General features: G+C 32.9%; 1 protein-coding gene across 2 annotated transcripts in view; it reads right to left on the bottom strand.

Annotated features, from left to right (window-relative positions):
- Nucleotides 1–27,874, bottom strand: part of SLCO1B1 (solute carrier organic anion transporter family member 1B1) — a 97,658-nt gene that overhangs the window by 6,501 nt on the left and 63,283 nt on the right. For both annotated transcript variants that reach the window (XM_025401664.1, XM_025401665.1), the window contains 7 exons: nt 22,641–22,883; nt 19,201–19,365; nt 17,188–17,383; nt 14,668–14,833; nt 9,470–9,654; nt 7,197–7,261; nt 4,764–4,881 (listed from right to left, as the gene is read on the bottom strand). In XM_025401664.1, coding sequence (XP_025257449.1) covers nt 4,764–4,881; nt 7,197–7,261; nt 9,470–9,654; nt 14,668–14,833; nt 17,188–17,383; nt 19,201–19,365; nt 22,641–22,883 — 1,138 coding nt within the window. The remainder of the gene's footprint in view (nt 1–4,763; nt 4,882–7,196; nt 7,262–9,469; nt 9,655–14,667; nt 14,834–17,187; nt 17,384–19,200; nt 19,366–22,640; nt 22,884–27,874) is intronic.

Genomic DNA, 27,874 nt, shown 5'->3' with positions numbered 1-27,874 from the left:
AAGGATGAAGAAAGATCTATCTTTCAAATGGAAAGCAAAAACAAGCTGAAATTCCTCTCTTTGTATCAAATAAAATAGACCTTAAACAAACAAGAGTGTCAAAAAAACCCAAATAAGTGCATTATATAATGATAAAGCATTTAATTCAACAAGATTTAACTAGTCTAAATATATACAGACTCAATACTGAAGCAATCATATTTATAAAATAAATACTACCAGACCTAAGCAAAGAGATAGAAAGTAATACATTGAGAAATAAGCTTCCACACCAGACTGACAGCACTAGGCAGGCACAGCATCATGGCCAAAAGCTAAAAAAAATTTCGACTTGAACTAGACTCTTTACCAAGTGGATCTAATAGATTTCTAGATAATACTTCACCCCAAAATCAGAGAAAATGCATTTTTTATCTGTTTATAAAACATTCTCTAAAACTAACCACATTCTAAGTCATAAGTCACAATACATTTTTTAAAAAATCAGAATTATAACAAACATCTTCAAGAACCACAGTGGAATAAAAATAGAAATCAATATCAAGAGCAACTCTCAAAACTACACAATTACAAGAAACCTATATAACTTAGCCCTGAATTACTTTTGGGTAAATAACAAAATTAGGGCAAAACACAATTTTTTTGTTTTAAACAAATGAAAATCGAGACAAAGTATATTAAAACCTGTAGGATATAGCATAAACAGCATAAAGTGGAAAGCTTATTGCACTAAATGCTTATGAAATTGTCCCTGCAAAATTGTAACTGAGACAATGACAGGACCTAACTGGATAAACTGGTCATTTTACCAAGGCTTTAACTGGAATGGAATACTTTCTTTGAGGAATAGAAGTTGACTTACAGATCCAATAAAAGCCCCTGGGAAAAGCTGGCCTTATATCTTGTCTATGCATTTTCTGTACAGTGTTCCTGACCTGTGATAAGAATGCCCCTTTCTTCTTGGCACATTTTATCTTGGGACCTTGAGAGGAGGAAAAATTACCCAACTCCTACAAGTATGTGATGGCACAAAATCACAGGTCAGGAACACTGTACAGAAAACCTGTGGGACTTCAAGGCTTTAAAATTAGAATATAATGTTCCTTATAGAATAAAGTTTCAACATAGCCAATTTTATAAAAGAACCTATATGACAAATAATTATTCCTTTTGCTACTAACTCTGGGAAGAACTTCGTTTATATTATAGAGATTGAAAAAAGAAACAATAAAATCCCTTCTCTAAAACAAGCCCCTTCTTGCCTGGGGACTAGACTGCCTTTGCAGAACTAACAAATTAGCCAGAATATTAGAAATTATGATTTACGAGCCATGTAGTTGAAGGCTGCAAGATTCTGACCCTACCCAAATTGCTCCTGAAGATAACATCACTATTGTAAAACCTAAGATCAGTACTTGAGACATTTTGTAGACATGCAAGAAGAAATCAGAGAAAATAAAATGATAAATATGTCGAGATGTACAAAGACTGACCCTTTAAATCTTAATGTCTTGGGATGAGCATAAATTAAAGTACATAAGAATAACATATATACTATATATCTATCTTATATATGCATATATATGCATATTAAATATATATAGCACACATATACACTAATGTTATCACAATGGTCTTTGCAGTATATTAAAAATTTGGATACTATAACAGTTATTCAACAAGAAGAATGCATTAATCAATCAATTAACATAAAAAATTTAAAAATTTCACTTTAGTTCTAACTAAATCTTCACTGAACAAAAAGGAACTAGTATGGCTTAAAAATAGTTTTAGGGTCTTTTTATACTCAAACCATTATAAAGCCATCTCAAAATGTTACATGAATACTTGAAGTTGTGGTCATTGCTTTGGGGAAATTCTGAGGAGCATCTTGCCAGGTGTTCTGGAAATAAATGATGAGTTCAATAAAAAACGAACACATTCTTAAAAAAAGTCATTAAGATAAATATATGAAGTTTTCATTTGTAATCTCCTTTCATTTCTTTCTCCCATTTTGTGAGAAATTTTCTATCATTAATATTTAAATAAATTTATGAGAATGCCTATGGGGTACAATTCTGTAAAAAGCTGGATCATTTTATCCATTGGGGATTTTAGATAGTGAATTTACACATTAAATGGAAGGAAGTCTTTTTGGTAAATTTGATCCTAGGTCTTTACTACAGAGATGTATCCTGAACTAATAAACTTCCTCCACTTTCATATAAATGATAGCATGCTCCATACACATTCTTCATGTTTCTTTTTTTTCATACAAAAATATGTCTTGAAGAAGGTTCCACATTAGTAAACAAATAATTTTTTCTTCTTTTTTCAAGACATCAGACTATTCATTTTCCTGCAAGTAGAACTGTAGAACTATTTATTTAATGACTCCCTTATCAAGAGATATTTAAGTTGCTTCCAATATTTTGCCATCATAAACAATGTTGCCATACATATGTATGTAATCTTACATATGTGCCATTTTATCTATTTGGAGTATAGCTATCTGTAGGATAAATTTCTAGAAGTTTGCTGCTAGCTCAAAGTTCTGTACTTTTGCCAATACAATGTCTACTTAACATTTTTGATTGTTGAAAATCTGGGTGAGTTTTAATAGCAATCCTGTCATTATCAATTAATTTGAGCATCTTTTTATATATTTAATAGCCATTAGTGATTATTTTCTTTGGGAGATATTTGATTTTTTTAATAGAACCTACTTTTTACAGAAATTTCAGATTTACAGAAAAACTGCATAGAAAGTATGAAGTCCCGTATACTCCCCGCCTCACACACACAGTTTCCCTTATCATTAATAGTTTGTATTATTTTATATTAGTGTGGTAACTTTGTCACAATTGATGAACTGATATGAATGCGTTATTATTAAGTTCATATTTTAGATTAGTTTGCTTTTTATGTGGTTTGTGTGTGGTATGTGTATGGATCCACAGGTTTGACAAATACATAACATCATGTATCCACCATTATAAAATCATATAAAATCATTTCACCACCCTTAAAATGCCCTGTCCTCCACCTACTCATCCCTGTCTTCTCCCCACTGAGCTCCAAGCAACCACTGATCTTTCATTGTCTTCACAGTTTGGCCTTTTACAAAAGGTCACATACTTAGAAGCTTCTTTAATTTTTGTTAATTTTTTTTTTTCTTTTTTTTGAGACAGAGTCTCGCTCTGTCAGCCAGGCTGGAGAGGAGTGGCATGATCTTGGCGTACTGCAACCTCTGCCTCCTGGGTTCAAGGGATTCTTGTGCTTTAGCCTCCCAAGTAGTTGAAATTACAGATGTGCACCACCGTGCCTGGCTAATTTTTGTATTTTTAGTGGAGACAGAGTTTTGCCATGTTGTACAGGCTGGTCTTGAAATCCTGGCCTCATGGATCCTCCCACCTCGGCTTCCCAAAGTGCCTGGATTACAGGCGTGGGCCACCACACCAGGCCCAGAAACTTCTGTAGACTGCCTTCTTTCACTTAGCTACACGCCTTTAGTTTCTTTCTTGTCTTTTTGTAGGTTGACAGGTCACTTCTTTTTATTGTTGAATAATTTTCTATTGTGTGAATGTACCCCAGTTTGGCTCTCCATTCACCTATTGAAAGACATCTTGTTGGCTTCCATTTCTTCATATTCAAGTGCAGGTTTTTGTGGGGACATGTTTTCATCTAACTTAGGTAAATACTTAGGTGCATGATTACTTAACCATATCATAAGCCCATGTTTTCCTTTGTAAGAAATTCCAGACTGTCTTCTACCATGGCTCTATTATTTTTTACATTTTCACCAGCAATGAAAGAAAAATGAAAGGAAATTCTTGTTGTTTTGCATCTTTGCCAGCATTGGATGCTGTTTTTGCTGATTTTTAAGAGTTCCTTATATAGTTAGGATATTTGCCTGTGTCTGTGTCAGAAGTTGCAAATTATTCTCCTAATTTATATTTTCACTTTGAAATTTGCTTTTAAAAGTTTAATGATGCAGATGTTATAAATATTTTGTCTTTTTTTTCTATTGTAGTTCTGGGCATTTGGGTCATACTTAGTTTCTGCTTTGTAGATAATTGAAAGAAATTATACTATGAGTTTTAATACATATAGTTTCACATTTCAAAGTGTATAATTTGTCAATATATGAATTTGAAATTAGTTTTTTTAAAGAGGTAAAGTATAATTGTAGCGTTTTGTTTTTCCAGATGCCCATGCAGTTATCTTCGTGTCACTTATGGAATATCTCTCCCTGTGAATAGAGTAATATAGAAACATATTTTCCTTTATTTCTTAATTGACATATGTCCAGAGCCCAAGCTAGTCATTCTGTGTCTTTCTAGAGAAGTCAGAGGCAATTGAATACACACAAACACACATGCACACACACACACACATATATATATATTTACATGTGCATATTTATCCTTATATATACTAACATGAAGAGAGTTTTGGAAACAAAAAACATTCACATACAAATCCTAGCCATTTTCTATTATCTCTAATTTTTGACAAGTTGGTTATTATCCTTGAATCATAGTTTCTTCACATATAACAGAATAGAAGAAAATATCCATGTCCTATAGTTTCTATGAGTACTAAAATGAGATACCAGATTGCTTGATACCATAGTGCCTGCAAAGTAAGTTTCCATTAAATGGTGGCTATCATTATTAATATTATTATATAATGAAAATAATATTCTTTAGGAATTATTATAGTCAAAGAGAAATTAATGAAATATATTTATGACAACTTACGAAAATAATGTGGAATTATATATCCTACATGACCCACGTGTGCCACAGTTGTTGGTGGACCACTTCATACATGTTGTATCAATCAGAGCCCCAAAATATATTGGAGCTAGAATTCCTCCTGTAATAGGAGAAGAGAAGATGTCAGTCCAGGGAACATATTTTAAATGTAACTGTATGATATTCCACATTGATACATTTTGATTAAATAAACGTTTAAAAATTTGGAGGATTTATTTATTATTTTGTTCTGCATCTACCCAATAATAAAGGTTATTTGAAATCTCAAAGACCTGAATCATGTAGTAATGTCATTGATGCCTTCTACCCACTTGTACCCTCCCTACATACATGCCTGTACACTCTGTTCTTATGGTAGCAATTAACTTAAGCCTGAATGGTAAAAAGGAGAATGTTGTTAGTAAAACTGGGAAGTTATGTTGGTTAATACAGGATTTTTCTTAGGCAAAGAAACCTGAAATGGAGTAGAATTACAACTTTATGGGGAAAGGAAAAAGATCTTGGCTCAACTGCTGTAAAGGCAGACTTTTATTTTTATTTTTTTAAACACTATTTTAAGAGAATTTAAAAGTGAGTGCTTAATCAGAACTCCCTCCCCAGATAAGTATAGGCTGAGCTTCAGGGAGTGCTTAGCTTTTGGCAGGCTGTACTTTTTTTCTGGGCTCAGATGTCTAATTCCCACTTACTGATGTCATTAGAGGTCATAGTCCAGTGATTTTCTACTAATTGATTTTGTGCATTTGTAAATACCTCCTGAAGCAGCTTAGGCTAAGTTAGGGGATTGTGGTACTAAATTTTGTTTGTGTTAGTGTTCTGATCACAATGATGCATAAGTTTTCAGTGGTCTTTTTTTTTGGTTAATTTTTATTTGGAGCTCATGATTTTGCAGAATGCACGGACAGATATGCTGTTTATATAATAAACTGTTTATATAATAAGTGTCCATCTGCTTCCACTGCTGTTTTAATGAACTCTGAGATTGACTCCTGGTTCTAGGCAAAGGTAATCTGATAAAGAATTTTAGGGACATGCCAGTAGAGAACTATCCTTCAGACGGTGCAACTGAAGTATTCATAACTTTACTTTGTTCTTTTTTTGTATTGTGGTGAATAATTTTCAGAGTTTATTTTGTCATGGAAAAAATGACAGTGATTGATGTATCACAATTTTACTTATTCCATTTAGTTTTCATCAGTCTTAATTTTTTGAGAGTGAGAAATCTTAAAATGACAAGGGACTGAGGCTAATGTATTTGAAAAAACCTGGTACTGAGGAAATGGATGAGAAATTTTCAGGTTTCAAAAATCACAGCCACTCTTTGAAAAATGAAAAATATATGCTAACAATTTATTTTCCCCACATAATGCCACTGATTTGAACAAATGTAATGGATTGTTTTAAGTAACAAATTTGGTCCTAATCACTACAATTTTAAAACTCATAACCTATTTTCTAAATGACTTTTTCACTATATAGACCTTCCACAATTTACACGTTTATTGCATTCAAGACAATTGTTTGTGAAGTGGAAGTTTTGTACTAAATGCGTATTTTTTCCATTGGTGCATTAGGTTCCATCGTGCCACAGATTGGATACATCGAAATAGGATACCCAGAATTAGTATGGTGAAACTCATTTTTTTTCCTATTTTCTATTGCTAAAAAAAAATTTTACTGCATTCTCTTGGTCTCATTTCTACATATCAGAAGGAGTACTAACAACCCAGGTGTTACTTTAAGCTTTTGTCACCCATGTTCTAGCAGTGAGGCATCCCCATTGAATCTGAAGGTAGAAAACTGCCAGGATGTACAGAGTCTGGGAGATTAGAGACACACGAAAGGGAATGGTGGGAAGAAAACCAATGGAATACTATAGCATCTCTCTCCTCTGTTTTATTTCCTGTATATTTCTTCTTTTTAACTTGGAGGATTTGTGACTTTATCATCAAATACGCTTCTTAGACAATTTCTTCATTGTAATTTGGCCATAGCCTGGCCAGATTCCCATGCTTCCCAAGCTAGCTTTAGGCCTTGCCTAAATCATGCCTCAGTTTAGAAGTTAGGCCCTTCACTCTGCCTACTGGGAGGAAATATTCTTATTTTTCTAAAAAAAGAAAAATGTGGAGGACCATCTACCTTTGTGTTTGAAAGAGTGTAATATAAATACAATAATTCCTTAGTCTTAACAGATTAACTTTACGTATAATTAACAATCGAATTCTCTTTTAGGTCACTCAATTTTACTCTATCTCTTATTGTTTTTATTTATCACAAAATAGAAACGATACTAATTTTATTTACTATCACAATTAAAGATTCATTACATTCAGTCTTTAAACCTTGACATTTATATTTATAACTTAAATTTAATATATGTGTGTGTGTATATATATATATATACATTTTTCATCATACCTAGTGCTCGTATAACCATTGAGTGGAAACCCAGTGCAAGTGATTTCAATTCAGGTTGAACAATTCTGAAACAAGATAAAGGCAAAGAAACATTAAATATCATTAAAATATCAAAATGAAACAACATTAAAGCCTTCTCCTGTGTTGTTTTTCTTCATGATAGAATTAAGTTCTCAGTTGAATGGCCCCATTGTATAAAGTTATATTTCAGTTGTTTTAAAAGGCAAACACTTCAGCAATAATAACAATTATTACCTTATTTATTCAATGCATCATGATTTCAAGATGGCTTTTCTATCTCTTCATTCAGGTCACTCAAAGGACTTTCAACGCATAATATCTGAACTAGTATCTCTTACCTATTTTCTCATTTTTTTCTATTTTCTTAATTCCGATTTATTTATCTTTCTAGTGCTTCACACTTACTCTGTATATTTACTCACTTATTTGCTTATTGTTTTTTCTGCTACATACATTCATTCCTTCATTCCCACCCACACTAAAAACTAATAAAATTCTATCACTTTCGTTCACAGTTGCATCCTCTGTGCATACAACTGTGCCTGACACACAAAATGAATACATATTGAATAAATGGATGTCCTTCTGCCCACTTAATCAAGTTTAAAAAATAGCTTCACAGTCTAACCATTAGAAAATTATTAACAAACTGAAATTTATATTTTTGTTCTGTAGTCATATTCCCAAAATGCTTCTTTCAATAAAATCAAAGGCTAGCGAGAGTTAAATATTTTTGACAAGTTGTAATGCTGATTTAATCAGTTTCTGAAATAGATATGATATTGTTATCATCAATGATGGAACAGTGTTTTTTAAAACTCATGAGTTTAAAATAAAAAGCTAAAACCTGTTGATATGCAAACTATTGTTGAATTTTAAGGTATTTTTAGTATGTTAATGAGTTTAATTTGGCAAATATGAAAGACTTCTTTTGAGTAGACAACATTTTATATTGAGATGGAGCTATATCTGTGGAATATTTAGTATAAATAATTTGATAAGATTTGCGGTCAGAGTCAAAATTAAACAACTGTAAATTCAAATTACAAGTTGATGTTAATGTTAACAAATGTTAAAATGCTTTTGCTTTTTTCATCTCTACTGTGTCATGCTGTTTGCTGACAGTGAACTTGTGATCAACTGTGTAGGTTTTAAAAGTACAGTTGAATGTTAACCCAGGTCACTATACTTACACACATATATTTTTAAGATCTAAGACCAATTATTTACAGGTTTTATCAGTTTTAGGTGATTGAATCAAGTTGGCCAGTAGGACATGCATTAACCTGTACCCTGCCTAACTCTCCAATCTTATCATGTGTCACAACCTCTCATTCAGTATGTTTGAATCTGCCAGCTTCTTTTCATTTCTAAAACACATCAGCTCCTTCCTGTGTTGAGGCGTCAGCACCCAGACCTTCTCCCGGAAACCCTTTGATTTAGCTTTTTCTTTAGACCTTTAGAAAAAATGTTACTTATTTTGAGATGTACTCTGATTCCTCTTCTTCACAGCTGCCCCCCCACCCAATCCTAAATTAACTTTCCCTTTGAATCTTTCTTTTTAGGGAAATCTTTTTCCTGATGAGCACTCAGAACAATTTATAAATATGTTTTGATTTTAAGATTATTTATCTCACACCAGTCTTTCCTGTAATTTTGAAAGTTGTACTACAACAAGTATCTTATTGGTTTCATTTACCATGTAATATTCATCAAGCATTATATCTTTTCTAATGAGCCAAGAAAGGAATGAATGCTTCCGTGGATTTTCTTATTTTTCTACAAGGATATTATAAAAGTCATGCTGTGCATGGATTAAAAACTTTGGAATGTTATTATCAAATGGAGCATATTTTCTATCTAGTTTTCAAATGCTTTATTTTAGTGAAATCAATAGATTTACCCTGACAGACCCATTAGGATGCAAGTCAACTCAAAATTCAAAAGGTTCTTTTAGAATCCTAGGGAGATCCTTTTACAACTGAGGCAATTGCCGGTCTATGTCATCAGCTTCTTAATAAGAGAAGAAAGTATGGAATCTGGACTTTTAATGGAAAAATTAGAGGCAAAATTATTAATTATGGCCTTGAGAATTCATAGTAATTTTAATAAAATGAATTCTCAGAAAATTAAAATTTGACAAAATATGAATTTGAATCCCAGTATATTATGTAAAAATATGCATACCATTAGGTCATTAGGTGTGTTTATAGTCTCATGCATATGAAAATGTTTCTAAAAGTCATACTTACTTAACCATCAGCATGAAATATGAGGTGCCTCCAAGTGCAGAGAAAAATAAATTCAAGACTTGTATTGCAACAAAAAAGTAAAATTTCGTTATACAAGCATCACTTCTTGGGCATTCACCCAAATGGGCTGAGTAATTTCTGTTCTGGAGACCAGTTACTTCCAAACAACTACAGTTATGAAACACCTGAAATGTTGTGTATAAAATATGACATAAGAAATTTGGAAGACACAACAGTGCTGCAAATACATTGCATTATATCCAGTGAAGTCTCACTTGTTCAAACTAATATATTTACAGTTTACGAAGATTCTAAAAATACAGTTGCTTAACAGATAAAATGTAAAATAGTTTTTTGGATTTCTTTCTATATAAGAAAATGTAATTCATGATTGACATTTAATTCATTCTTAATTTTAAAATTAAGAAACAAAGAAGTTAGTGTTTAGAACTCTGTATATAATTTTCTTATCTCTGTAGATTCTCTTTAATAATTATTTTCCATTCCATTTTACTCTCTGCAGAACAGAGATGGTCTTTTGGACAATTTCTTAGTTTCAGAGACATGCCCTGAAGAGGAATTATCCAAAGACTTCAGATAATATAGCAGTTTGGGAGGAATCAAAATTTAACTGGAGTCACCCATGAAAATGGCACTGAGTTCAGGAAAAATAGAGGCAGGTAGAGATGCTAAAATTTTAATTTAGCAGGCATACACAAAATCCAAGGACATAATGACAGATGATATTATTACCAGAGACATTAAACACAACAGAATGCCCCACTAGTGTTTAGAGCACAGAAGTGGAAAATGTAGAAACAAGTGATTTCAGATTTTTAATCAGTTGGACAGTTTATGTAGATAGGTGGCTTTAATAAATTCTGCTCTAAATCTAGGCAAAAGTTCAAGGGAAGCTCACCTTGAATCTATTAATACTAAAGACCAATTATTGAAGGAAGAATTGTAGAAGAATTTAAATCTATACAAGTACAGTTCTGCCAAACTTACAGTTCTTACTATTTTTTTTTCACTAGGAATAATATAGAAGAATTTTTTTATGGAACAAGTGTAGTGGTCAATAAAACTAAGCTTTGGTACAAAGAACACTGTTTTAAGACGTGATGGTTCATTATCTAGGATTTAGTAAAAAATAAATAAATAAATAAATAAATAATAAAAACTTTGCAGTAGCCCCCAAATGGCATAGTCATTGCCAGTATAATGTAGATTATGTCTTGTGGTAGACAGAGTTCTTTTCAGGGTTCTAATATTACATCACTTTCAGGCCTTCACTAGTGTGCAAAGAGGGACCATGTATTAATTGGGTCATTCTTATTCTCCTGGAAACACACAACCATCCAAGACTGAATGAAGAAGTAATTGAAACCCTGAACACCAATATGGAGTTCCAAATTTTAATCAGTACTTAAAAAACCTGCCTATCAATAAAAGCCCTGGACCAAATGCATTCATAGCCAAATTCTACTGGAAATACAAAAAAGAGCAAGTACCCACTGTACTGAAATTATTCTGAAAAATTGAGGAAGAACGATTCTTTCTTAACTCATTTTTTTGAAGCCAGAATCATCCTGGTACCAAAATCTAGCAAGACACAACAATAATAAACCAACAGGCCAATATCCCTGATGAACATAGATGCAAAATTCCTCAACAAAACACTAGCAAACTGAATCCAGCAGCACATCAAAAAGTTAATTCATCATGACCAAGTAGGTTTTATTTTTGAGATGTAAGCATACACAAATCAATAAATGATTCACTACATACATTGAATTTAGAATAAACAGTATATGAGCATTTTAACAGATGTAGAAAGAGCTTTCAGTAAAATCCACCATCCCTTTATGATAAAGTTATTCAACAGACTGGGCATTGAAGGAGCATAGCTCAAAATAATAAGCGCCATTATGATAAAACCACAGCCAACATCATATAAAATGGGCAAAAGCTGGAAGCATTCTTCTTAAGAACAGGAACAAAGCATGAATGCCCATTCTCACCACTCTTATTCAACATAGTACTGGAAATCCTAGACAGATCAATCAGGAAAGAGAGAGAAGTAAAACATGAAAAATAGGAAATGAACTCATATTAGCTCTCTGCACTGTGATATAATTCTATATCTCAAAAACCTTAAAGACTCTGCCAAAAGGCTCCTAGAACTGATAACATACTTTAATAAAGTTTCAGAATACAAAACCAATGGACAAAACTTAGTAGCATTTCTATACACCAATAACAGTTAAGCTGATACCCAAATCAAGAATGCAATTCCATTTAGAATAACCACAATAAATTAAATACCTAGGAATACATTTAAACCAAGGAAGTGAAAGATCTCTACTAGGATAAATACAAACCCCAATGAAAGAAATTATAGGCGATACCAACAAGTTGAAAAATACTCTATTCTCATGGATTGGTAGAAAAATTACCACTAAACTGTCTATACTGCCCAAAGCAATCCACAGGTTCAATGGTATTCTTATCAAACAACCAGCATCGTTTTTCATTCTAATTCATTTTTCATTGAATTAGAATAAAACTATTGTAAAATTCAATACGAAAAAAGAGACTGAGTAGTCAAAGCAATCCTAAGCATAAGGAACAAAGTGAGAGTCATTCCATTACCTGATATCAAACGATACTAAAAGGCCATAGTAACCAAACAGCATAGTACTGGTCAAAAAACAGGCACATAGACTAAAGGAACAGAATAGAGAACCCAGAAACAAAGTTGCAAACCTAAAACCTGTCGTACACCTGATCTTCAATGAAGTTAACAAAAAAACAAACAAACAAACAAAAAAAAAATGCAATGGGGAATTACTCATTATTCATTAAATGGTGCTGGAATAACTGGCTAACTGTATGCAGAAAAACGAAACTGGACCCCTTCTTTTCATAAAAAAAATTTACTCAAGATGTACTACAAACTAAAATGTAAAACTTAAAACTATAAAAGCCATTGAAGAAAACCTAGAAAATATTCTGGATATCGGCCTTGCAAAAAATTTGTGACTAAGTTCTCAAAAGCAATTGCAACACACACAAAATTGATAAGTGGGATATAATTAAACTAATGAGCTTCTGCACAACAAAAGAAATAATCAACAGAGTGAACAGACAACCTATCGAACAGGAGAGAACCTTTGCAAATCATGCATCTAACACAGGACTAATATCCAGAATCTATAAGAAACTTGAACAATTCAACAAGCAAAAAATAATAAAAAATTAAAAAGTAGACAAAGGACATGAACAGACACTTCTCAAAGGAAGACATACAAGCAGCTAACAAACACATGAAACTGTTTAACATCACTAATCATCAGAAAAATGCAAATCAAAATCCCAAGGAGATACCATCTCACACCAGTCAGAATGGCTGTTATTAAAACATTAAAAAAATATTCTGGCAAGGCTGCAGAAAAAAAGAGAATGCTTATCCTATGTTGGTAGGAATGTAAATTAGTTCAGTCACTGTGTAAAGTAGTTTTGAGATTTCTCAAAGAACTTAAACAGAACTACCATTCAACTCAGCAATCCCACTACTGGGTATATACCCAAAGGAAAAGAAATTCTTCTACCAAAAACACATCTACTTATATACTTATATAATCATCACAGCATTATTCACAATAGCAAAGACATGGTCTCAACCTGGGTGCCCATCAACAGTGAATTGAATAAAGAAATGTGGTACATATAGACAATAGAATACGACATGGCCACAAAAACGAATGAAATAATGTCCCTTGCAGCAGCCTGGATGCAACTGGAGGTCATTAACTTAAGTGAATTAACATAGGAACAGAAAATCAGATGCCACATGTTCTCACTTATAAGTGGAAGTTAATCACTGGGTACACACGAATATAAAGACAGGAAAAATACATATTACAGACTACTAGACTGGACAGAGAAAAAGAGGAGCAAGTACTAAAAAACTACTTATTGGGTATTATGCCCCCTACCTGGGGGATGGGAACGATTGTACCCTAAACCTCGGCTTATCACAAGATACCCATGTAATACATCTTAATTTGGACCCCCTTTATCTAGAACAAGAGTTGAATTATTTTTTAAAAAATAGCGAAGTAAAAATAAATAGTGAAGGAAAAGGAAACAACTGAACAACAGAACCATTATTGCCATGACTGAGATGTGAGTTTTAAGTATAGTCTTTGGGCCATATTTGTGTAAGTTTATTAAAGTTGCACTTAAATATTTTCAAAAAGTCCAGGATGCTTTATTCTTTAAAGTTCTACATGCCCTTACATATTACTGTTGATAGATCTGTGGGCAAGAGTAGATGGAGAATGTTTAAAAATCAAACACAGAAGGATGTGGCCGAGAGCAATAATTGTAGCTGACTGTTTCACTAATGTTGGTAATAGTAAAATTTCCTAGGAAAACATTACACGACTTTGTGAGATGTTGAGTGGAAAACACCATAACCCATTCCCGATGATAGGGAACTACTTAGGAGATTAGAGAAAAACCATAGTTCACATGGAAAGAAAGGTTTTGCGAGAAGAAAGAAATGACATTTCTGTGGGATATATTGGCAATAGGTGAGCAGGATACTACATTATCTTGGGTAGAAGTGCCAGTTTTGGAAAAATCAAAATAGAAAATCAAGAATAGGGCAGTTAAGTGAGCATGAAGCCTTGATTAATTTCTTAGAAATTAAAAAGGGTAGTGATCCCAGAGCTAAACAGATCAGAATCTGAATATAACATTGCATATTGATTTTTGTCTTAGTAAGATAGGAAGTGCTAATAATGGGTTAACTCAGGACATTTTCCTGAATTCTGAGGGATAAAGTAATGAAAATTATAGGCTTCAGTCAAATTAGGTGCTTTTTAGATATTCTAAAGGTATTCAAATTCTAAAAGATCATAGTCTTATAATCTCAAAGGAAAAAAGTGGAGTGATCTCCAATTAGAATTCAAGTAACAGAAAAACCTGATTTTGCCCTAAACAGACTTTTATATAAAACTTTGTTTATACAACATCACACCCATCACAATAACAGATAATATTGGAAACTTTCTCTTTTATCTTTTAAATGCAGTCCTTACAGTTTACAGTTACAGAAAGATTTGGTAAAAAATTGTTCAATCTAATCCTTGCTTTTGAATAAGGAGAGGAAAGTAAAAACTAATACTCACTGTAGACTTTTTATTGCCACTTGAAGATTTGCAACCCGCTAGACAAGGTGAGATGTAAGTTATTCCATTGTTTCCACAGACTGGTTCCCATTGACTTTCATCACAATTGCAGTCTGAGTTGCAATAAGAAAGTGGTACATCTCTATGAGATGTCACTGGATTATTTCTGGAAATACATGATAGACATATATCAAAAAGAGAGAGTGAGAGAAGAAAAAGACAAAGAAGGGCAGGAGAAGGAAGAAGTGGAAGCAGAGAAAGAGGGAAAAGAAAAAGAGAAGATAAAGAATTTTTCTTTATATGAAGAAATTTGCTTTGATGATGTGAAATGGCAAAGTTTGTTTTAGTGCTTATTTATTTTATGCTCTCCATTTTTGCTAAGACATGACTTGTGACTTAGAAAAAGCAAAATGTAAAAATAAACCAAAGATATTAAGTAAGACTTAGACAAGAAGTTGTTATAATTCTATCAAGAAATTTCACATTAGATAAGTTACGTCTGTTTTCTGAGACTGAGTTTCTCTTCAGTAAGGTGATGACATTAGACTGACATTCCTCTCAGCTCACTGTAAAGTCTTGTGAGTCTATGAATGCTATTTAACTAGGTTGAATTTAAAAATCTCTATTGTAATGTGTAAGAAAAAAATCAGACATGCTTAAAGCAGAGCCTCTACAAAATGAAAAATCAAGAATAATAGAAAAAGGCTAGAAAAACTGGGTATATTTTTATAATAAAACTATAGTACACTTTATACTGATTTCCTTTATAAAATGGTTATAAATTATAAAATATGATTATGCCATAGCTAAAATTATAAAATATATTTTTTGTATAATTCATTTCTGCTTAAACATTAAAAAAATTTTCTTTCAAATGTTTGATAATAATTGAGGATTGATGTGTTATCTTTGAATGAGCACATAATTTAAAAGAAAAACTAAGATTTATACTTCAGAAATTACGTTATCAATAATTTTATTAAAAAGCATATTCTGCTTGAGGAAATACTACTTGGAGTGGTTAAGCAGAATGGTTTACGACTACTGTAGTCAGAATGTTTGCGACCCCCAAATTCATAGATTGAAAACTAATCTCGTATATGAAGACTTTATGAAGTCAGGCCTCTAGCAAGTGATAAGGTCATGAGGATGAGTACTCATGAATGGAATTACTGACCCTTTGCCTGTTCCATCCACCATGCCTCGACACAATGAGAAGGTACCATCTATGAATTAAGAAATGGGCCCTCCCCAGACACCAGATCTGCCATCACCTTGGTTTTACATGTTCCAGCCTTTAGAATCTTGAAAAATTCTGTGTATTAATAAGCTACCTGGAATTTTGCAGCCTAAATGGACTAAGACAATGACCCAGTCCAGATATTGCAATCAGTCACATCTGTGTTTATATTAGTTCTGGTACTTCTTTCTAAAATCAGTTTTGCCATTTGTAAGTCATAGATAATGATGTCAACCTCACAGGGTTTTTTTTTGGAAAAAAATATTGGTTCTCAGAAGTCCTTCACACTCTTATAAAAGATTGAGGGCCTGTTCCAAAGGGATTTTGTTAAATTAAGTTGATCTCTTGACATGTATATTAGAAAGTAATACTAAGAAAATTTTAATACACGAAAGTACATAAGCACACACATTGTTAGCAGTCAGACTGATGAATTAACAACATACCTTGGAGCATTAGAAAATATCACTATACTGCCAGGAGAGCATGAGAATAAAAAGGCAAATAATCTCTTAGTATTATTATAAAAATAGTATTGAACTTGTGCACTATATTCAGGAGATTATTAGAAAATTGCATAGCATTCTTGCCCTTGATTTGAGGTGGAGACTGTTGCACTAAAAATACTTTGCTATACATAGTATTCGTGGAAAAGTAAAGATTCTTCAATGTCTAATATGCAATTATATATAGAATATTTCTTAATGCTACTTCCAATGTAGATAATATGAGAAAAAACAATATTAGCTTGCAAAAAAGAAAATTTGGTACAACATTAAATGTCTTCTTTTGTAAAGGCAGTTGTTAAACATCAATATGAACTGTAGATAAAAGTTGTTTAGTCACTTTTGGATAATGCCATTTATGTGACTCTTGTGATCCATCCAAGATTACAGTGGTGGTTAAGACTAAGAGTTTTAGACTTAAAAAAACCCCAAATTTGAATTAGAATCTTAACAATGCTAGCTGTGTAATCCATGTATTTCTCTAAGCCTTACTTTTCCCATTCATAAAATAAGGATAAAAGTACTCTCTACTAACTGTAAGTACCACATAAATAATAGTTATTATTACAACCTATGTTGCTTCTTTTTAATGGATGAATAAAAGAATGTGTTTGAGGTCTTAAGAAACAGATATTTAAAAAAATTTTAAATTGAAATTTCTCTTAACTTAAAGAAAGTTTAGTTAAAATTGTTTTCTGCCTTGTATTACTTATACAGAGATTCTTAATTAGATGGTTAACGTATTATGCAATTGATATAGTGATATATACAAACCCATCATAGGTCATGGTTAGGCCGGCAACTGATTTATTTTCACAGAGTATGAAAAAATATAATAGGTAAAAGAACAATGACATGACAGCAGTAAAAAATGAGAATTTGGCAATTCCAATTGGGTTCAATTTGAATTTTTTAATGATATATCCTCCTAAAAACATTCCACTTGCAAAAATAGGTAGGGTTACAATTCCTAGAAAAAAAAAAGAAAAAAATTTGTAAACATATATAGGTTTTCTGATATGTCTTTATAGATGAAACACAGTGTATGTCAATCAAATTTATTCAATATTATTACTTCTTTTTAAAATTTCACTTTAAATTCTGGGATACATGTGCAGGACGTGCATGTTTGTTACATACACATACATGTGCCATTGAGGTTTGCCGCACCTATCAACCTGTCATCTAGGTTTTAACCCCTGGATGCATTAGGTATTTGTTCTAATGCTCTTCCTCCCCTTGCCCCCTACTCCCCAACAGGCCCGGTGTGTGATGTTTCCCTCCCTGTGTCCATGTGTTCTCATTGTTCAACTCCCACTTGTGAGTGAGAACATGCAGTGTTTGGTTTTCTGTTCCTGTGTTAGTTTGCTGAGAATGATGGTTTCCAGCTTCACCCATGCCCCACAAAGGACATAAACGCTTTATTTTTTATGGCTGCATAGTATTCCATGGTGTATATGTGCCACATTTTCTTTATCCAGTCTATCATTGGTGGTCATTTGGGTTGGTTCCAAGTCTTTGCTATTGTAAATAGTGCTGCAATAAACATATGTGTGTATGTGTCTTTATAGTAGAATGCCAATCTTATTACTTTTTAAAAAGAAGAATGACAGAGCAGGATGCTGGTAGGAGATCCATGTAATTTGTTCCTGCCAATGATGACAGTTTGGTTCCCTCAATAGCAAAAGGCAGTGGCTAAGGATATTTGTTTGTTGGAGCAGATAATTTCTATGAGGCAATTTTGTTTTTCTGGAAATCAACAACAACAAAACACCATCTTTCTGCTTATGGAAATTCATCTAAAGCCTTTTACCTCTCTCACATAGAGTTCTAACCCTCAATAATTCACACTAAATCTGCCCAGAGCTTAACAATAGAATAATTAATATATCTTTGTCATTTATTAAAAAACATATAGAACCTGAATTGACAAATAGGTCTACACACAGGATTAATAATGTTTAATCCCTCCTGTAACTTTTCCATATCATTGTCTAGTAAGAGTTATTGAAGATGAAGTCTTCTCTAGGAAAAAGCTCAGGCTAGGTTACTGGGAGTCAAAACACTATCTTTAGATTTTAAGATCTACAAAGAGATCAGTAAAGAGATTATCTGGAAGCTTGGTCTCCTGCTTCAGTACATTCGTTTTCTTGTTTACTTATGACCTAGTTACATACCACATGATAAGTTGTCTAATTCATCATATATTTATTGAATTTCTATAATGTGTCTACAATACTAGAGTTGTGGGAAGAATAATACAAGGAAACTTTCCTTAATAAGCACATCTAAATATGCCATTGAAAATAGATATTGTAGCAAAAAATACTCTGTAAAATATGATATTTGTTTTGAATTATGCATATTTTGATGTATTTAAATTGATACTCTGGAACTATCAGTGTCATATTTTTGTAAGTAACTGAGTCTTGATTTCAAAGTCCATAAATTATAGAATTATAATGATTATAATTACAAAAGGGTTTGTCTCAGGATCTCAGCACTAAATTATAAGTTCCAATTATACAGATATTACCTCTAAATTTTCCATTTATTTGCAACATTTTCTTCAGGAACTCATCTAAAATAAGATACAACTTCAAATGCAGAGCAATAATGACATCACAAGTTTCATATGTTTAATAGCATTTGAGAAAGAATACAAGAAAATTATAGTTATTTTGTATTACTAAAATACAAAGTCACTTTTACAATAAAATGTCACTTGGAATACAGTACTTAGTAGTATTTCACTTATTAAGCACACAAGTAAAAAATATGTCTTACCCAATAAGACGTTAGTCTTAGATGAAGGCTGACCATACTCTTGCTCTACATATTTGAAGACATAAGTAAAACCACCAATATAGCTGCTTATTTGTAACACCGTCAAAAGCACAAATACAACATACAGGGGATTAGTAAGGATGCTTTTAAAAGACCGGAAAAAACCTATAAAATTGTAAAAATAAAGAAAATATTTGAATGTAACTTAGACATATATTTATACCTAAAACTTGTGAACGTAAGTCGTGTAAGATTTAAAATTCTATAAACACACAATGCAAAGAGTGAGAATAGCCTGCAATACCACAGGCTGTTCACAGTTTTTAAATGTATCCTTTCAAAATTTTCCATACGAATATTAATATTTATGAGTTTATTTTACCCTCAAATAGGGTCGTACATAACTGCTGCTTTGTAACTTGCTTTCTTCACTTAATATTTGGTTATCCTGGGTACTTTACAATACTATTGCAAACATATTAATTCACTTATTCATTCATTCAACAAATGTTAGGTTTTCAACTGGGTACCAGACAATATGCTAATTGTTCAAAAAACAAAAGTGAAGGCCAGGCACAGTGGCTCACTCCTGTAATCCTAGCACTTTGGGAGGCCGAGGCGGATATATCACCTGGGGCCAGGAGTTCGAGACCAGCCTGACCAACATGGTGAAACCCCGTCTCTACTAAAAATACAAATTTTAGCCATCATGATGGTACACACCTGTAATCTCAGCTACTCGGTAGGCTGAGGCAGGAGAATCGCTTGAACTCGAGAGGCAAAGGTTGCAGTGAGCTGAGATGGTGACACTACACTCTAGCCTAGGCAACAGAGCAAGACTCCATCTCAAACAAACAAACAAAACCAAAAACAAACAAACAAAAAAGTGAAAAAGACATATGATGTTTCTTATTTTTTAGTACTTAATTATATATTATATTAAAAATATAACTATTAAATGGAAATGTAAAGACAGCATAATCCAAAACTCACAGAAATAAGAACATTAAGGTTCAAAATTCTTAAAGATTAATTTAGTATGAGCACTCAGACCTCTTGTTTCTCTAATATACAGCTTTTCTACCATAACATACTTTCTCAGTAAATTTGGCAATATCATTAACCCTCTGTCTTAAGATACAAGGAAAACAGCCAGGAGATAATGTTGTGTCCCAAGTAGTATTATAATAGTAATAATACAACCACCTATCCCTACAAACAGCTGTGGTAACAAGCTTCTAACTTCTGTTCATGGTAGAAATTATGTCATTTGGAGCTGTGATCACCAGGTCAACTAGCTGTAATAGGAGTTAAAAGTAGAAGGAACTACTTAGAAAAACAGTAGGAAGTATCAGAGTTTATCAAGACACAGCCAAGATATGGTTACTGAGAGATGGATGAATACGGGCTTTGAAATATTTTTCTCTATTTAAATCTCTAAAGATTTTCATTAGATATGGTCAGAACTAAGACATCCATCTAATGTCAGCTACAAAAGAGTTGCATCCGCTTAAAATAAGGAGAAAAGGGAGTTAGAGAAAAGACACAGAAGAGAAAAAAAGGAGAGGTAAGAAAATGTAGAGTAGGAATAAAAAACATTTAAAATTCTTAGGCAAAAGTGCCACATTTCTCTCCACAGGTCTCCGCAGTCATGAAGAACCGTCCCTGATTTGTAAGTATCATAAGTCAGTTGTGGCCTTTCTTCAACAGAAATGGAGTATATACATTCACACAATCATTGCATTTTTGAGGATGAGAAATTCGATGTCATCCAGTGTAAACTTCTGTATGGTCGTGATCTACTATATATCATTAATAAGTGGATCAATAAACAACTTAAGTGGCATTAAACTGAGTACCTCAGGAAGCAATTTGCTCCACTTTTGAAAAGTTCTCATTGTTCACACACTGTTTTTGTAATGAACTGAAATCATCTTTTCTTTCTAATCAGTTTTAGTTCTATTCAAGAGCATACGGAATAAATTCAATATTTTTTTTCTGACTATATGTTCTTATTTTATCCATTCCTAACAGATACATACTTAAGATCCTCTTTATTAGGGTCATTCCTACAAAAACTGTTCATAATAGAGATTATGTCTGCAACTGTCCTCTTTTTACATCTTCAGTATCCTCTCTGTTCTTTTTGGATCACAGTCAACCCTGCGCCTTATAGGTTTAGACAATCTAATATTTTTTGAAGATTTGATTTGGCAGAGTAGAAACATACAAAATGAAAATTATTGGTACAGTACTTTTAGTGTGAACGTTAAATTTGAAAAACATAAATGTTTAACATCTGATTCTTAGGTAACAAACTTCTGCTTGTAGTATATCCCAATTTCATGGTAATAAATCATGGTAATTCTCTTGCCATGAACAATTTCAACCTATCAATGTAGCTGAAACTTAACAGTCCTCTGCTATGAGCCAATATAAAGAGTACCAGAACACCATTGCTCTTGGGTTAGTGTGATAGAAAGGAGAAAATAACAATAAAGTAATAAGTAAAAGACCTGATGAAAGCAAGAACGTAGGTTACACTGGAGAATTTGTCATCTTACTTTAAAGAAAACTTGAAAAAGATGCCAAGGGTTTAGGTGTTGCACTGCTTTGGCTTTTACTATTTCACCATTTCTCCCTAATCTGAAAACTGCTGTCAACACCTCACTGATTCACATATCTTGCTCTGACTGCTGCCAAGTCATTCTCTTTGTTTATTGACTCAATGGTTCTCCATTAGTCCCAGGGCTTATATTCAAATGAGGAGGCACTATCAAATGCTGATGCATCCCAATTTACATTACTAACTCTAATTATCTTAACTACCACCCTAGGTTCCACTTTATTTTGAATATTTAGATAAGATAGATAGATAGATAATTACCAAAAGAAATATTACTCTAATTACCTAGGGAGAAACTTCTCCTGACTTCCTTCTCCTGAGAATAGTTAAGTTTAATTTCACCATGTTACTTAAGGCACTATATTGCTATTGTCTATATATTTCTCAGTATCGCCCACTAGGTTCTTGAAAAATAGAGGTAATGTTTTATTACCAGGGCATAGTACAGTTCCTGGTACCATTTGTTGAATAAATGAAGAAATGAAATATTATAATTCTTTGAACTCTCCCAGTTTAGATCATATAATATTAAAATTAATATATAGTACTTGGCTCATAAAAAAATGGATGTTTGTGAACTTTGGTTGGTTTCTCCCTGCTAAAAAGCCCAAACCTAATTCTCTTCCACTTGTTATGTGCTCAAGATATATATGTTAACTTTAATAGTAGTTTTAGAAAAATAATTTATCTAAATTTAGTGCAAAAGAAGGCCAACTCCAGATGAGTTGGGTATGCTTTATTATTTTGGAATACTCATTCTTCCTTTTCGTTGAGATTAACAACTCCAAATTGACAATAAATGTAAAATACTTACCAGTCACATTTTTGGTAATATTTTTTCCTCGACTGGTCAAATTAGCTGTTTGACTCTTTCCATCATTTGTTTCCAACACAGGCAAAGATAATGAAGCTTTTCTTTCTTTTTGTGGTTTATTTGGAGTTTGGGGCAAGAAAAAGAATGGTATGGAAGAAATAATGGAGAATAATCCAGACACAAGGAAATTAAGCCACCAAGCTCCAACCCAACGAGAATCATTGGGAGTTATCCTGACAGTGCCTAGAATAAATAATTAAAGAAGCCAGTCAAAAATCATTTTGAAATACAATAGTTTCAGGGAAGTAATGGTATGAAGAAAGTAAACTAAATTTCCTCAATTCCAAGACATGATTTTTTTTATTTTAATTTTTTGTCATCTCTGAGACTAGGATCAGTCTAACATTTGATGACATAATGCAACTGATACTGTCTAGGAATCAGTCATGATATTGTTGTCATTGCCTGAGCTTGTGTGCACTGATGGCTTTTCTGATTACATGACTGGACAATTTCTATCACTGGACATTTAAGCTTGCAGACCATTTAATAACTACCTGTGGAAGAACTATGACATCTCATTGTTGTCTGAAAATGTCTATTGGCATAAGCTAATAAAATCAAGAAAGGGTCAGCAATGAAATGTAAGCAGTTTGCAAGAAATCCACTGAGCCAATACAGGGGCTTCCCACCATGCCTGAAATAAGTATTTCCAACTCTCTTGACAGCACAGAGGATAAGAAAATATGAGTTTAAAAGTAACCCTGAAGAGTTAAGACTCTAAATGTTAAGGATAGTTTAACCATTTTATTTCAATCGTATTTTTCTTTAAATCTTGAATAAGAGTACTCTGTAAATGCTATATCTCAAGGGTAAATGCATTCTTTTAACAAGTATAAAGTAAACAATCTAAGTAATAAGAAAGCCTAAGTGAGTTATCAGCAAGATAGCATAATAGGAAGGACTGGACCCTTTTTTCTTTCATGAACATACTGATTCAACAATAATATGCAGATCAATTCCATTAGTGAAAAATCCAGAAACTAGTTGACAGGCCACTGTACCCCAGGAATGTGCAATATTAGCTACATTGACACTTTTAAGAAGATTGGAGACACCTTTTTGCTGTTCCTCTCCTCATTATAATACCATGCCTTCAAGAAGAACTAGAAATTTGAAAGTGTATACGAACACTTGCAATAGCTCTTTTCCCTGGCTCAACAGAGATTGAATATAAGAAAACCGCATCTCCAGCTTATCCCTGCGGAGAGACAGAGTGGGACTGAACATCCAAAATTGTAACTTTTCAGGTACTACTCTTGCGACTGTCTTCTATATCACCCATCTTGAAGTGTTGACAGGACCCAGCACATACCAGACCTTTGGAGGCTACAGAAAACAAAGATGGCAGCTTGAACTAGTATGTAAGCATTTCCATAGCTCCTGGCCCATAGCTTAGGGCAGAGTGACCAAGTTAAAAAAACTTAAAAACAAAAACTTAACTCCAGCTTCTCTATGGGGAGGAAAATATTTCGACTACACACCTAACATTTCATCTTTTCTGTGTCCAACTCCAGCAGCTGGTCATTGTCTTGCCTATCTTGGGGCTAGGCATATGCTTGCTTCCAATGGGCTACAAAGAATGCAAAAATGGTGGCTTAAATTAGCAAATGAGCACTTGCCACAGATCCTCCCTGCTCCCAGTTCTATGCAGAGTGAGGAGGTAAAAAATAAAAGGAAACAAACAAACAAACAAACAAACAAACGAACAAAAAATAAAGAAAACACTTCAGTTTTCAAATTCTCCTTGGGAAGGCAAAAAATTGTATAGCATGTGAAATAATCAAAATTTTCTGAGAGTTGACCAAGTGACAGGCTTCTCTGTCCACTGTCTAAAAGTGCTCATGAGACCCTACATACTCTAGATTCTGGAAGTTCCTAACAAAAAGATAGCAGTTTAAACAAGAATCAAAATTTGAGAGGCCGACAGAAGCTCTGCCTGGGTTGAACGATGAAAGTTTTCTCCTATATAATACCAGTTCGTGAAGACTTGGAGGCTGATATGGTTTGGGTATTTGTTCTGTTCAAATCTCATGCCGAAATGTAATATCCAATGTTGGAGGTAGGGCCTGGTGGGAGGTGTTTGGGTCATAGGGGTTGATCCTTCATTGCTTGGTGCTGTCCTTGCAATAGTGAATGAGTTCTCAGAAGATCTGATTGCTTAAAAAGTGTGTGGCACCTCGCCTCCCTCTTGCTCTTTCTCTCAACATGTGATGTGTCTGCTCCTGCTTTAACTTCTGCCAAGAGTAAAAGCTCCTTGAGGTCTCCTCAGAAGCTGAGAGAATGCCAGTGCCATGCTTGTACAGCTTGCAGAATCATGAGCCAATTAAACCTCTTTACTTGAGAAATTACCCAGTCTCACGTATTCTTGTATAAGAATGCCAGACTGGCCTAACACAGAAAATTGTTACCAAGAAGTGGGACATTGCTATAAGGATACCTGAAAATGTGGAATTGACTTTGGAACTAGGTAATGAGCAGAGCTTACAAGAGTTTGGAGGACTCAGAAGAAGATAAGAAGAGGAGGGAAAGTTTGAAACTTCTTGGAAACTGGATAAATGATTATGACCAAAATGCAGATCGTGACATGGACAATGAAGTTCATGCTGACAAGGTCTCAAATGGAAATGACAGTTATTGGGAGCTGGAGCAAAAGTCACTCTTCTTATGCCTTAGCAAAGTACTTGGCTGCATTGTGTTCATACCCTAGGGGATCTGTGGAAGTTTGAACTAAAGAGTGATGACTTAGAATATCTGATGGAAGAAATTTCTAAGCAGTAAAGCATTAAGGATATAAGTTGGTTGCTTCCAACCTGCAATGCTCAGATATGAGAGCAAAGACATGACCTAAAGTAGAAAGTTATATTTAAAGGGGAAGCAGAGCATAAAAGTTTGGAAAATTTGCAACCTATTTGTCAAAGAAAGAAAAAGAGTTTAAGTAAAAAACTGTCTCAAGTTGCAAAAAGACATTATAGAATGATTTTTAAGTGAATTCACCAGGAATATACAACCCAATATATTCACTCAATCTCAAAAACCCAAAAGCTATAAAGCAAACATAGACAGAACTGAAAAGAGAAATATAGAGAAATACAATACAATCATCTCTTGGTATCTGTGAGCAATGGTTCTAGGACTCCCTATGGATACCAAAATTCAAGGATGCTCAAGTCTCTTATATAAAATAGTGTATTACAGTGAGCCCTCCATAGTAGGCTGATGTCATAATATCTCACTTTCAATTATAAATAGAATAACCAGAGAGAATATCAAATGAGGAAACAGAGGACTTCAACAACATTATAGATCAATTGAACATAACAGACACATAGAGAATACTTCACTCAGTAAAAACAGAATGTATACTCTTTTCAAACAGAAATGGAACATTTTCTAAGATAGATCACATGTTACATCATGCAACAGGTCTTGATAAATTTAAAATTAAAATCATACCAATTTTTTTTCTAACTACAATGGAATAAAACTAGAAATTAGTATCAAAGAGAAAAGTAGAAAATTGTAAAAATATGGATATTAACAAACTTTTCAATAATTAAATTGTCAAAGAAATCAAAAGGGAAATTAGAAAATATTTAGATACAAAGAGAATCAAAAACAAAACATTCTAAAATATGAGATGCAGCAAGAACAGTAGTAAGAGGGAAGTGTTTAGTAATAAATATCTACATTTGTAGGGTAAATTTTATTTCCATATTCAAAAAACAGAGGTTATTTCTCTAATTTATGGTCACTAGCAGCATCTGGCATTGTTTGCTCTTAATACACACTGATAAATATCATAATTATACACACTTAATACACACTGATAAAAAACATAATTATGCTAGTAAAAAGTAAAGAATTATCTCAGATAAACAACCTATTTTACACCTCACAAAATTATAAAAAGAAAAACAAACTAAGGCCAAAGTTAGCAGCAGAAGAAAAAAGATTAGAGAAGAAATAAATAAAGAATAGGGAAAAAAATTATATCAACACAACTAAGTGTTGATCTTTTTGAAAGATAAGCAAAATTGACAAACTTTAGACTAAGCAAAAGAGAAAAGACTCAAACAAAACAAGAGCTGAATGTGGAGACATTCAATTGATGCTAGAAAAATAAAACAATCATAAGAGACTGCTATGAGAAATTACACATCAAAAATTAGATAAGAAAGAAAAAATAAATTCCTGGAGACATAAAACACAGAAAATATAGAAAATATAAAGAGATTTACAACTAATAAAAATATTGAATTAATAATCAAATACCTCTCAACAAAAAAACTTAGGAGCAGATAGCTTTACTGGTGCGTGTTACTAAATAGCTAAAGAAAATATTAATGGCAATCCATTCTAATCTCTTGCCAAAAATTAAAGTGAAGAGAACGTCTTCAAACTAATTTTATGAGGCCAGCATTATTCTCATACCAAAGCCAGACAAAGACACCAAAAGAAAACTACAAACCAATATCTCTGATGAAGACAGAGGAAAAAATCCTAAAACAATACTAGTAAACCAAATTTAATAGCATATAAAAAGGACACTACACTACATTCAAGGGGGATTTATACCTGAAATGCTAAGTTTAACAAATATCACCAAGTGTAACATAACACATTAACAAAATAAAGGACAAAATCTACATGATCATATATGCAGACGTTAAATAGCATTTGATAAAATCCAACAATGTTTTGTGATAAAAACTTTCAATGAGCTAGGAATAGATAAAAAATTGCCTCAACAAAATGAAATGCATATTTTAAAAGCCCACAGCAAGCATTAAATTCAAGAGTGAAAAACTGAAAACTTTCAGGAACGAAGGAAAATGGCCATTCTCATCACTTCTATTCAACATAGTCCTGCCATTTTATGCCAGAGCAACTAAGCAAGAAAAAGAAATAAAAGGTATTCAAACTGGAAAGAAAGAAGTAAAATTGCCTCTACTTGCAGATGGCATGATTTTGTATACAGAAAACCCTAAAGATCTCACACACACACACACACACACACACACACACACACACACAGACACTTGTTAGAATTGAATAAACACATTCTGTAAAGTTGCAGGATACAAAATCATTATATTACTTATATTTCTATGCATTAACCAAGTACTATTTGAAAAGACATCAGGAAAGCAATTCCATTTACACTACAATCA

This window comes from Theropithecus gelada, chromosome 11 (genome assembly GCF_003255815.1).
Source record: "Theropithecus gelada isolate Dixy chromosome 11, Tgel_1.0, whole genome shotgun sequence".
Taxonomy (NCBI): Eukaryota; Metazoa; Chordata; class Mammalia; order Primates; family Cercopithecidae; genus Theropithecus; species Theropithecus gelada.
This window is presented reverse-complemented; position numbering and strand designations above follow the sequence as displayed.